Raw genomic sequence first — 13388 nt, 5'->3', positions numbered from 1 at the left:
TGTAGCCCTGTTGCTTTTTCAGGCAGACTAAGGTATCATTCTCAGTGTATTTGGAAGACTGCATCCTGCATATACTCTTCATTTTGTAGACTACTTATCATATGTTAGGCTTCTGTTTAGTTAGCTTATATTTCAAGTGAGACTTGTTACTCTTCCCACTCTGATACCGCAGACTTCTGCTTGAAGTGAATTTGTGTTCATTTTTATAAGAGCAGGTAACATTACGTGGCTGGTGTCTGCTCTGGATTGCATTCTTGATTGTGGTTATGCGCAGCAGCAGAAGGGATGAGTGATGTTCATGCAGACTTTATTGATTGCTCTTACCCTTTCAATCCTGTAGAGAATCGTTTGATGGGTTGGGAGACATTTGGCCCTTCCATCACCATTTCTGGCTGATACTGATGTGTGCTTTACAGTGAGGTTTGCTTTAACCTACGGTAAGTGTAGAAAATTGATGGCTTTCTGCTGCAGCTCTATGGGGCAGGCTGCTTTCACCAAGGTAGCCCATGTTTCAGGATCTGTGTTTAGTTATACTCTAGGCATGCACTCACCTAGTTCGCTTTGCTGCTTCAAATAAGCCACACCAATGTAGGAACTGTGTAACCACTGCCATGGAAGTGAACATCAGGCTGTAGGTATCGGGGCAGTTTGGCAGTCTGTGGGACTTCAGCTGGAGGCTCGTGGCTGTGCATCTGCAGCCCTGGTGTGATGCAAAGATGGCTTAGCAGGGGTTCCGTTTGTATCTTAGTGTGTAGCAATTGTGTTTTATTTATACAAATCAAGAGGTGATGGAGCTGGATTCTTGCTTAGCCATGGTGTTCACCAGATGTTTGGTGACTGGTTCTGGGTGATGGTTTTACCAGCAGGAATTGTTGTAGTACCAGCCTTGCCTGTTCTGTTTCTTTATAGCAGATTAGACTTTTGCTTTGTGCTTTGCTTTGATTTGCAGGTGGGCTGGCTAGATTGCCAATCTAGTGCATGAAGGGACCAGCTGTTGCTTGTATCGGCTTATATATTCACCTTTCTTACTACATATCTACATGTAGTCATGGTATTATTGACTTTCTGAGCATGCATTGGTATGTGTAGGTATTCTTTACTACAGTATGGAAGATCCCTTCGCACCCAAGCTGTTTTGTAGGTACTCAACATCATAACTGAGGTGGCTACAAATAATAGGTTACAGAGTTTAGTTATCTAGACTTAAATTCTGTACTTGGAAGTGTGTTATATGTGTTCCATTTTCAGTTTGTAGCTCCTTTGCATCAGTGAAAATCTTGGAAGCAATGTAAAAATCGACTGGAAGGAACTGAGGAAGAATCTGTTGGGATTTGGTGCAAGTGGTAGAAGTGGGGGTGGGCTTTGAATTATTTGTGCTGTATTGACTTTCAGTTAATGGAAGCTTCTCTCCTGCAGGCTCACTTGAAGTAAAGTCATGTGGCTTCTGCTGTTCAAGAGTTGATCTTTAAGATCAATGTCTGCTTTTGTTCTGATAGGAAACATCTCCAGCTCCTGCTCTTGTTTGGGTGTGTCGCTTTGGAGCTGAACAACACAAGGAAGCAATTGAGTGTTTTAGACATACCTTGTCTGAGGGTGTAGTCTGGTGAACTGCTCTTTGGCAGCAGAATTGGTTTAAACTGCTCCTGTTGTTTCGTTTCTGTTTGTGTGCTGTTGCCTTCCATTTGTAATAATAAGGTATTTTGTGGGACTGGAATAGAAGTAACTCCCTAAAGAGACTGCATAATTTCTTATGTTGATATCAGTACCCATTTGGGTCCATTGCCCTGCTCAGAAACCACTGTGCTGCTTCAGCTGAAGAAGAAAGAGGAAGGAGAGACCTCGTGCCTCTTTTCGCTTCTGCTACTGCAGAAAGATACACCGCTGCTTCTACAGTTCCTTTGCAATTTAACTACTGCAGAATACTGCTCGCTTACCAGACCCTTAACAACCAGTTCTGTGTGTCTTTGCTCTCTAGAATGTCTCTGATATTGTCACATAATGTTACACTTGAGTTTCATGCTTTAATTAATATAGGATCTGAGTATAGTTCTCCAGCAGTTTGAGAGTCCCTGTGTTACCATTGCTTCCTTATAGCACTGTTATGTATTTGTCTTAATACCAGGAAGACAATCTGAATGAGATCTCTGAGGTTTTGAGATAGCATAGGACAAAAAGATAGAATCTAAAACATGTGGCAAATGGATTAGAAATGGATTTTGGCAAGGTACTGATGAGGCAGTGCTGCTTGGCATTAAAGGCTTCTTATTCTAGCTACCCCAGCTCTTCACATAGACACTGTAGGGAAAATGAATGTTGGAAAGAGACTAATAAGTGAATTTTGTTGGCATTGCAGGGAACTCAAGCATAGGGATGGTCTAGGAGATAGTACTGAGGTACTTGTTTGAAAATGAAATACAAACGCTTTTCTTTCATTGCATAAAAACATCTGACTCCTTGAAACGATCTCATAATATGGTAATTAAAAGAGGCACTGCTAATGGGCTCAGTTTCACTTAGAGCTTTGTGGCATTGAGGGCAATTATTTCTGCTTCCTTCTAACAGACCAAAGAGAACGCTGTACAGTAAGAAGTATGGAGTGGACCTCATCAGATACACACACGCAGCCAACACAGTTGTGTACAGCTCCAACAAGATAGATGGTAAGTGATCTGCTGTAGTTCAGCGTTTTTGATCCACATGCATTTGAAGTGATGTGCCTGGGTAAACAGCAGGGCTGGCAAAAATTTGCAGCAGCTTTTAGGTGGTGAGTGTGCTGCCACGGGGGATTTGATGTTCAGCTCTAACGCACAGCTTAGTGAAGTTCTCTCAAGCGTGCTGTTGTGAGGTGTGTAGGTGCTGTGAGTGAGATGAACTTTCACTTCTTGACCCTGGGGAGTTCAAGAAGAATAAAAGCTCACAGTTCATTTTGTTGTTTGATACCACTGTAATCAGTTACCCTCTGTGCCTTGTGTTCTTCTTGTGAAATGAGGAAGAAGGAGAATGCAGCAGAAAGTGGGCTAAATGCCTGATACACTGGCAAAGGAAGGGAATGTTCTGCAGCAGAGATGACACAGAGCTTAGGTGACTTGGCAAACCACCAGCCACACCTGGATGAGGTTGCAGAGCTCTTCTGAGATAAGCTTTGTTTCTGTTCATTAGCCCCACTGCTTTTTTTCTGTGCAGTAGGCATATGTAGAGAATTGGTTTCCATGCTGTTTCTCCCACAGTCACTATCTGCAATAGCCACATTCTTCAAATCAATAACACTGAAGGGCTTTCTAGACCTTCACAACAATCAATGAAAGGATTTGAATTTAATTTAGAAGTCCAGTTTAGGATATAGAATACAGAATAGATGGCTAATCCTTCTGTAGGGCACTGCTTCTTCCCAAGGCTGGAAAAATTACAGTCCATTGGTTCTGAGCAGTTTGTGTCAGTGTTGTTGGTAATGTCTGACAGGAGTTCTTCATTGACTTTGTCTATTAGCACAGCTCTGCTTAAATTGGTTCTGACATTGAGTTTGTAAACTCATTGATTTTTGAGATAGTAGGTTTGCTTTTTCCCTTGCAGATGCAGAGCTTAAAGGTGGACATGCTGGTGTTTCACGTGTGCTAGGTTGTCAATAGACTTAAGAGAATATGAATCTGGAGCAGGTGGAAGTTAAAAGAGTCAGGAAGTCAAGTTAAACTAGAGCAAGCCAGGCCTGAATGTGTAGAAATAAGGAAGTTAGTGATGGAGTAGGTTCTGGTGATGTTAAAGGATTATGAGTGGGAATGGAAGCACTTGCCTCTTCAGTCTATTTCACAACCAACTTACTTGTCCTTTGTGGAATTTGCTCTGTAGAAGCTCTGGCTTGGCTGTTATTTTAGTTTATAATTAATAATTGAACATTTTAAATGCTGCTATAATGACTAATCCGTGAGGTTTAGTCAGACCAACAGTGCTATAGAAGTCCACATATTCTGTAGCAGGTAATGTGTGTGCTCCTGGGCAAGGTGTGTGGTAACCCTTCATGCAACAACCCAGGAACGTACTGGGGTGCTATCTCTCACTCCCCAGTGTTGGACTTGCCACCAATCTGTTTATTTCTGAAGATTTCCTCAAGACCTTGGGATGTAGCTCCTCTTGCCTGATTCCAGGCTGAGGTAGTAGTTTGTACAGTTTGAGGGTCTATGATACCACCCGGTACAGGAGATAACTGTACAGGCCACTGCCTTGCCTGGGACAGAGCTCTGCCAACAAGGACCGCAGGATTATTTGCAAAGAAGGATGTATTCTGCAAGAACACTTGGGATCTCAGGTAATGACCATTCTCACAGGAAAAACCAGAGAGTCCCAGTCAGTATGGGATGTGCTGCTGGTTTTAGGGATCTTCAATTTAGACAGTCACCTGAGATCATGTAAAGCCATTCAGAGCGGTGTGTCACCAGCACTGTGTTTCCTGCTTGATCAAGTCAGCCTTAATTTTACTGCCAAATACCAGAGGGTGGTTCAGAACTCTGATCTCAGACAGAAATGGTAACTCAGTTGTTTTTCCCACAGAGCCCAAATTTTGCATGATAATCTTTTCTAAAAGCCCCAAATGCTGTAGCTCTTGATTATTAAAATACTCCCTGTGTACTGCATCCCTTTGACTCTTGTTCTTCTGAGTTTTCCTTTGGTTTCTTGGAGCTTCAGCAGTCTTCATTATTACAGCAGTATGGAGTCTCACATCACTGTATGGAGCAGGGGCACCAGGCCAGTCTTTTCCATCTAGCAATAGCTTAAACTGGTTCCCTTCAGTGAGTGTTAAAAGTAATTTGGATGGTTCTGTTTTGTTAGTCCTCCCATTTGAAAGCTGCTTTCAGATGTCAGAGGTCTGGCTTTTGCTTCTCATGTTTCATTGCTGAAATGCATCTGCATATAAAGGTTAAAAAAGAAATTACTTCTGTGCTCTAATAAATCAGCAAATTGCTTCCTCTTACAAAGATTGATTTTAATCTTGGTTGAAAGCCTCAACTCTGCCTTCCAAAATTCCGGGTACTTCTGGCCTTTACTCAATAAAATTACAAATTGATAAATGCTTTAACGCTGCTCTCATTTAATTTGTTTTCAATGGTCTTGTCGTGGCCTTGAAGTTCATGTTTTATCTCCTCTCTGGGTAAATTCACACATTTTTCCCTTTAAAATATTCAGACTGCAGGTCTGTTGCTTGACTTCCTCTTCTGCAGTGGAAACAAAGTTGCTATATGTCTGTTTTTAGCTTGATTCAGTTTCAGGTTGACTTGAACTCAGTTGACCAGGCTTGCTCACTGCAGCAACATTGTTGTGGGGAACAAGTCCAGTGTGTGTCAGATCTGAAGATAATGTTGAGTTCATGGTGTGATAAAGCTGATGGTTTGTTTATGGTTTCAGATACAATCCGATACCTCTCTCTGCATGACAACAAATACATTCGGTATTTTCCTGGGCACACCAAAAGGTAAGATGTGCATTAGGGGCATTTCAGGAGAGACTGAGATGGTGTTTGTGGTGAACCTGAGTTGTGTTACACTCCATTCAGTCCTGTTATTATTATTTAGCTTTGTAAAACTGTTGAGTAGTGGCCTGTATGCAAACTGATGAAGTAGGAGTTACTTCATCAACTCCTTCTGCCTGTCTTTGATGTATATTATCTTCCGTGTTGCAGAGTGGTTGCCCTTTCAATGTCTCCAGTGGATGATACTTTTATTTCTGGATCCCTTGATAAAACTATTCGACTCTGGGATCTTCGCTCTCCAAATTGCCAGGTAAGATATCAAATTAATGCCTATAATCATGTGTTCCTTTTTCTGTTAGAAACATACAAAATGGATGTTTGCTTGCTATACAAGTACTGTCGCTGGATTAGTATTAACGCCTTCTTGGAGTTCTGAAGGAGTCTTGATCAAGAAGTCTCGTCTCAAAAAGTCTCTTAATTATTTTAATTAAGCATGTCACGTTGTGTAACCCCTCTTGCTTCCACTTATGTCTCTGTACTGGAGAAGCACTGGGAAGAGCAAGATACACCACAGCTGATAAAACATCGGGCTGCTACCCCATGCAGAAAGTGGATGAAAAAATGGATGATGTAAAGTATCATAGTAGCCATATGGTCTGTTTACTCCTTCCATTGCCTTTATTGTTCATCAGACCTGGTTATGAGCAGATGCAGCTTCCTAAAAGCAAAGAAAAGCCCTATCATTTTTATTTACTTGTTTTGATAGAGTAGTTTTCTGAATTTTGGGGTTGTTTTGTTTTGCTTTTAGTGAAAATAAGCTTAGATAGAGTGAAACAAGGTACCCAAACTGACCAGAAGACTGGGAGTAAATCTCCACCTGAGCTGTTTCATCCCTGGCAGTGTGCTCTCATCTCAATGGGGCTGCATGTAAGAGGGCTGCCTTCTGATTTCAGGTGATACAGCTGAAAATGGAACAGGAAATGAAAGGTTACATTTTCACTAAATAGAACTCTCTGCCCTAGAAGGAAGCTTAATCTCGAAGTTGCAGCGAATACTAAGGTTGTAATTTCAGTGACAGTGATGTGACACCAAAGTTTCGAGCTGTAAGAATAATAATACCAGGAGCTGTAACTGGAAAAAGCTGCAGACAGCAAATGCTATGAAACAGGTTGAGGAGCTGTTGCTTGTAATTTTCACTTTGCCCATGAGATGGCAGCCGTAGCAGCTGAAACATTATGGAACCGAGGATGTCCTGATCGAGTATGATTATCAACTAACTTGCTGCTTAGTCTTCAGGGAAAAGGTGACCTAAACTAGGAAAAAAATAATAAAGGCTACTGAGGGACAGTATAATCCTGAATGTAGAAGCTTAACTGTATTGCTGATTTAATCAAAGATGTGTTCTTATTGATGAACAGTTGCATAAAGGCATTTGTCTGATGCATTGACTTGCCAGTCAGTATACAGAAATCATACATCATATTCACTTTCATCAGATTATGTCAAGTCTTTTGTAGTGTCAGTTGAGGAAAAATTCACTCTAAGACATAAAGATGCTTTGATGACATCTGGAAGGTTTGAGTTTTCTTTAAGTTGCAATGGAAAGTTCTGCAGTGGTGTTTACCAGAACTGTTTCTGTCCGCTTCAAAAATAGCTTTTTTTCTCCCCCTCTTCACAGCCATAATTGGTAGCAAATGGCTGTCAATTCCAGCAGCACTGTTTTGCTGCCTCTTGTGAGTGCTAATAGTTACAACATCCTCTCTCCTCTCCTTACTTTCTGAGTAAATAACAGCTGTAATGAGATCTCAGTGTGTTCCAGTGTAAACTTTGTCATTGCAGCAAACTGGAAGCTCTGTGTGATGATCTGAAGTAGACAAGTTGTTTTTGAGAGGCTGACTTAGAAATGGGATAAAATGTCAGTATTCATAACAGAAATTCAGCCTATATGCTTCTGACCTGCTTACAGTGGGCTCTTAGGGTGGTGGAAGAAATCTGAGCATCACCTCATCAAAAGGTGGACATCCTCTGTTTTTAGGGCTTAATGCATCTCCAGGGGAAACCAGTGTGTTCTTTTGACCCAGAAGGATTGATTTTTGCTGCTGGAGTCAATTCTGAAATGGTGAAGCTTTATGATCTCCGCTCTTTTGACAAGGTAAGTCACCCTTACTTTGTTTCTTAGACTTTTTAGCATGCAAGAAGTAACACAAACTCAGTGCTCAGAGGCTGGGTTTGTTCGCTCCAGCTTGCTCTCTGGAGTGCCTCTGCTTGGCACCCGTGGAGGTTTTGCATGCTGTGTATCTGATGGACAGTATGTGCTGTCAACAGTTCCCAAAGTCCACCCTCAAACATTTGTGGGAGTTGATTTCCACAAACTTCAACCTGTTCCAATTTCATGTTCAGGGGTTCTGTTGTTGTTTTTCTTGCTGCTTAATCTGAAAGAACACTGGGAAAAGTGGAACCAAGATCTTCAGAAGGGATGGAAATTTCTAAGAAAATCATAACACTCAGATGCCAGCAACACAGGCTCAGGCTTTCTGTAACTTCAATTAGCAGCTTTCTTTGAAAATTCAAGCTCCAGCATTTCTTTAAATTTATTTCTACTGTTAGATGTAGTAGAGTAAGGAAAAAACGGTACTGAAATCCTCTATTTGTGGCTCGTTCAGCTTTAGAAACTGTGGATTCATATTTCAGGCCTAAAGATTTTCTCTTAATAAATCTCAAACCTTTTCTTAGCAAAGGTTAAAAGCAGAGTCTTGTTATCAGCAATGTATCATGCTTCTCCTTTTCCTTTGAAGGGGCCATTTGCTACGTTTAAGATGCAGTATGACCGCACATGTGAGTGGACAGGCCTGAAGTTCAGTAATGATGGCAAACTCATCCTTATATCAACTAATGGAGGATTCATTCGATTGATTGATGCCTTTAAAGGAGCTGTCCTGCATACATTTGGGGTGAGCATGGTGCCTGTGTTACCTGCTTGGCATTTAAGTCATAAAATGGCTTGGGTTGGAAGGAACTTTAAAGATATGCTGGCTTGGGGTATCACAAAATCCGGTATCCTTCCTGCTGCTCTGTGGTGTCGTAGGGGGGGCTCTACCCTTTGTGAGATTACTGAGTGCACTGCTACATCTTCTCTTTTGTGCCATAGGGATATAACAATAGTAAGGCTGTCACGCTGGAGGCATCATTCACACCAGACTCTCAGTTCATCATGATAGGTAAGATACTCTCCTCACAAGAACTTTCAGTGCTTTATGTTTTTTAGGACTCCAGTTAGTGTTGGGAAGTTGAGTTATAAAAATATTCACCCTTCAGCTTCAGAATTCACCTCGCATATAACAATGTTTGCAAAATGCCATTTTAAAGTGAAAAACCTGTCCTGTTTGCAGGAACGTGGGCAGTTGATGTCTCCAGTGAAGCTTCTGGTATTTGGCTTAGGTCACTGAGACCTTCACTGGGGGAAGCCTTTGATTAGTTTGCATACCTAATGACACACTTACCTAGTTCTGTGCCTGAAATGAGCACTTGTTCAGGAATCACTGTCCACACTCAGCTTTTGGCCTCACATACAATAGTGCAAGCTGGCAGTGGTCTTTGCTCCTCACTTGGTTGGTTTCAGCTCTCCTCTTCAGATGGGTGATGGTGGTGGTTCATCTCTTTGGCATATCAGTGTTGCACTGCATTGGGTCTCCATAGTGAAAGGACGCAGACCATCTGTTTGGATGCAGATGTGTGAACCATAGCCATGCTTTGTAAACGCTGTAGTGATGCTTTTGAAAACTTAAAAGTTAAGCTGAGAAGAGGAGGTGTGCTTGTTCCTTTGGTTCACAGACAGATTGAACTTTACTTTTCCTGTTGGCCTCCCCAGTGTATGTTCTTTGTTTTCTTTTCCACTCCTGCCTGCAGGTTCAGAGGATGGCAAGATTCATGTTTGGAACGGGGAAAGCGGGATGAAAGTGGCAGTACTGGATGGGAAACACACAGGCCCTATAACCTGTCTGCAGTTCAACCCCAAATTCATGACTTTCGCTAGTGCGTGTTCAAATATGGTAAGAAAATGGCTGAACTTCCTCCTAGTTCTGTGATGCACTCACCCTTTTGGAATGGAATCTGAGAAGGCTCTGTGGTGCCAGTGGGCATTTCCTTGGGCTTTCTGAGAGGCAGGCCTCTATTAAACTTTTATCACACCTCAACAGTCAGGTAGTTGCATGAGGCAGCGAGTACTGGCAGGAAAACTTTTGAACACATGTGTGAAGGTGGAACAGTGAATGAATGTGCAAGCAGAAGTGTGAATTTCTTTGGCTGCTGCACACAGCTGGTGTTTTCATTCTGCGTAAGGCTGGCTTGTTCTGAAGAATGTGCAGTGCAAACCACAGCAGGATAAGAAAGGGTTTCAGCTCCTGGGAGGGTGTTGTTGCCTCTTCTGCTTACGGAAAGGAGCCATGAGCAGCTCCTGTCTTGTGCTGTAGGATATTTGCATTCTGCTCAGTAACAGATGTTCTTTCTTCTCTTGTAGGCCTTCTGGTTGCCGACGATTGATGACTAATTCCTACACTGCAGCTACTGTCAGATGACTTTCCATACAGCTAACAGCAGCGTATTTTTTTGCAAGGATAGTATTGGAATTGCCTACATCTTCTAGACTCTGATCCCATTCCTGTATATGTTTCCATATGTCTTACCTTATTGGCTGCATCCCTCTCCAAGGACTCCTTCACTTGACCTTCTAGCATGTTCAGAAGTGACATACAACACCTCCTTACCTTGCAGACCATGCCCAGCAGGCTTCAGCTGACGTTGGAACTGGCAAAGTATTATGAAAGCTGGGGAGTCTGCTTTATTTACAGAATGCTCGTGGCAGTTTTTAAGCTGTAATTTTATATTCTCCTTCTTTAAGTGCATAATTCAATTGATGTTCCAAGGTGGAACGTGCAGTTCCTTCCCACAAGTGCATGTTTTTCACATCTGGGATCTCCTATTTCACTGCAGTCCACGGATGGAAATTACTACTGTGCCAAATGTGAACACTGACAGCTTTCAACTCAAAGAGCAGATGCTGGAGTTTCTTGCAGTTGAACACATGCTGAAAGAGTGGGTGACTGTACATTTACATCACGATTCCTATCATCCTTTTTTGGCAATTTAGTGTGCAACAAACCATGCACATCTTTTGACACTGCCAGAGCTTTAGGAAGCCTCCCTGCTGTTTGCTCTGCCAGCATCCCAAAGGGTGCACACAGTGTTGAAGTCTGGTCTGTGTCCCAAGCAATAAAGGAGTCTGTCAACAGGAAGATGGGGAAACCAAACTGGGACTGAAAGCACAGTCTGCCTCTGTATCTTCCTTATGTATCATCTTGGCTGATTTTGTAAATATTTTGGGGGGCAGTGGGAATGGGCCATATTTTTTTACTTTTAGATATTAAAAAACGTGATGTGGGACAGTGTTGTGGGATGTCAAAGCTGTTCACTTTTCAGCAGTGCAGTTTTCCCCTCCTGGTTTGTAAGTAAGCTCTGTTAAGTGCTCCCCAGCCTGGGGTTAGACCTGTATCGCTTGGTTGATGCAACAATATGCACAGTTGGTTTGTGATTTCATGATACAGTTGTTCTTGGGTGTACAGGTTTGCAGCAGCAGCAACCCGATAAGAGCGATGCTTGCACTGAAAGTAAAGCTTAACATGCTCTTGCTGGTTTCATTCTGCTGTAGCCCTGCTCCAAGGACCCACCCCCACAGAGATGGGAAGGACTTGCTCTCCTACTCCAGTGGGGCTTGCTGGCAATTTATACGGTCTTCAAGCTTGGTTCCAGGTTCTTTCTCTTGTCATAATGTGTTGATTAGATACATCCAGTGGTAGGCCGTGATGGGCTCAGAGTAAATGTGGCCTTGATTGTATTCTTACTTTTCTAAATGTGCTTGGTGTTACATGCTGGGCTGTGGCCTTGAAAGTCTGTTCTTTCCTTCTGAATGTAAAATGCTGGCAAGGTGAAAAACACCTATGGGCATTTTCTCTGTGCACTCCAGTATCAGTCCATACTGGAAAACAGTCGCTCGAGCATTTTACCTTTTGTCTAGTGGAGTTTTACATCAGGGCTCTTCTCAGCTGTGGAGCCCTATATGTAACTCAGAGCCCGTCTCCTCCACAAGTAGAACAGCTGCTTCCATTTTGCTTTTCCTTGCTTTTATTTTCTTACAGCCTTTATCAAATGGAAATGAGCTGCGCAAAGAACTTGGGATTTGGAACAGGCGTTTCTTCACTGCTGGTTCCTTTAAAGCAGCACTGCCTGCTGAGCTGCAGCTTTTGCCTCTGACATTTATCAGGAGGACTGCTGTGCGTGAGGCAGCCTGAGAAGCTCAATGTTTGATGCTGTTGCTTTCTGCTTAAGCTCAGTGGCTTGCCTCTGCTAACGTTACCACGCGCGTTTTGAGCCATTTCTCGTGTCATCCACTGTGATGTGAGTGTGCCTGTCCTCCAGTGGAGGAGCGAAGGGAGCAGCAGACCAACGCTTCTGATTTCACCAAACCTTTCTGCTGTTAGAGCTGCAGTTGAGACATTCATACTACTACACCAGCATCCCTCTTCCCAGTGAGTACTGTCCCACCAGCACCTATAAACACCCAGGAGGAAGGGAGGTGGATATCTCAGACCTCACGCTCCGACTGGCTTTTCACCACCACCTCTTATGCTCGGTGTTGTTGCATTTCAGGCTGCTCGGTGCTATTTTACCTTTTTCACTGTTTCTGTAAGCAGCCTTCTGCAGTGGTTTGTAACATACAGCTCCTTGGGGTCTGTAGCACGTTTTAACAGTCTGCTTTTACATTCAGTAGCAAATGGTTTTAAAGTCTGTTGCCTTAGCAAATGGAAACCCACCTGGGGTTGTTTTTCTTGTTCTTTTTAATAAGGAGGCATTTGGAAGTCTGTTGTTCTGAAAATGTTCTTTGTTGACGTGGCTCCTGTGCTTATCTAAAAACGGTTATTCAGTTCTCTTCTGCTTGCAGTGTTGTAGATCTTTGTGCATTGCAGCGTGAAATGCTTTCTAAAAGAAGAAAAAGAGGACCAAAGCAGCAGTCTAGAAGGACGCGTCCATTGAGAGTATCAGTGGAATTGTGGGGTGAGATGAACTCACAAGGTTTGTGCCCGACAGAGCACTAAGGCTCAGTTCAAACCAGAATGCTTTCCCAGGGCCAGCTACTACCTGCCCGGTGGCAAAGCCATCTTTATGGCTTGGTATAGCAGCAGATGCTTTCAATTTGCCTTTAAAAGAAGGAAATGTGCTCAGTAGTGTTAAGAAATGTTGGTATCCTGTGCTCCTGGAAGATCAGGTGAAGAAAGGTCTTAGCTTCCAGCTCCTACGTCTTTTAAAGTTAGAAGACATGAGTGCCCCAGTGGGAAATGTACCTCATTAAAAAGCAGCACTCTCTGACCTAACAGTGGCCAAACTTACATAAAGCTGAGTAGGAAACAGCATTCTGCACCCCACTGCCCACACTGGAGATCTCTTAGATCAGCCCTTTGTTCTTTGGGATGAAATAAAGGTGAAGGGAAAGCAAGATGTGATGGCCCACTCCTCAATAACGCTGTTGGCTGAGCTCACCTGTATGGACTGTGGTGTCGACTTTATGAGGCTCCCACATGCTGGGTTAATGTCCCAGCTCCTGGTCTGGGGAACATGGAAGCATGGAAGTGAATGAATGTGGAAGCAGCAGCGTATCTCCCTCCAGTGTTGCTTCTGCCTGTATTTGCACTTTAAGAGTCTCCACCTTGTTTTTGGGTCCAGGCTTAGGATCCTGTTGAGAAAAAGCTGCTCTCTTGGTTATGAGCTGGTTTTGTGACTTTTACTCCTAGGCGGTACCTGCAGATGGGTGTAAATACGTGAATGTGGAGAACTCGGTTATTGTGGCTGTTAACAATAAATATTTTGTAGACAGATCGCA

At 42.9% G+C, this 13388-nt stretch overlaps 1 protein-coding gene across 1 annotated transcript in view; it reads left to right on the top strand.

The window, feature by feature from the left end:
- The window catches only part of WDR82 (WD repeat domain 82), a 15159-nt gene extending 1771 nt beyond the window's left edge, over positions 1–13388 (top strand). The window contains exons 2-9 of the mRNA XM_015874620.1: positions 2563–2660; positions 5395–5461; positions 5669–5768; positions 7494–7610; positions 8254–8409; positions 8607–8676; positions 9365–9507; positions 9975–13388. Of these exons, the coding sequence (XP_015730106.1) occupies positions 2563–2660; positions 5395–5461; positions 5669–5768; positions 7494–7610; positions 8254–8409; positions 8607–8676; positions 9365–9507; positions 9975–10004 (781 nt within the window). The 3' untranslated portion in view covers positions 10005–13388. The remainder of the gene's footprint in view (positions 1–2562; positions 2661–5394; positions 5462–5668; positions 5769–7493; positions 7611–8253; positions 8410–8606; positions 8677–9364; positions 9508–9974) is intronic.

This window comes from Coturnix japonica, chromosome 12 (assembly GCF_001577835.2).
Source record: "Coturnix japonica isolate 7356 chromosome 12, Coturnix japonica 2.1, whole genome shotgun sequence".
NCBI classification, from domain to species: Eukaryota; Metazoa; Chordata; class Aves; order Galliformes; family Phasianidae; genus Coturnix; species Coturnix japonica.
This window is presented reverse-complemented; position numbering and strand designations above follow the sequence as displayed.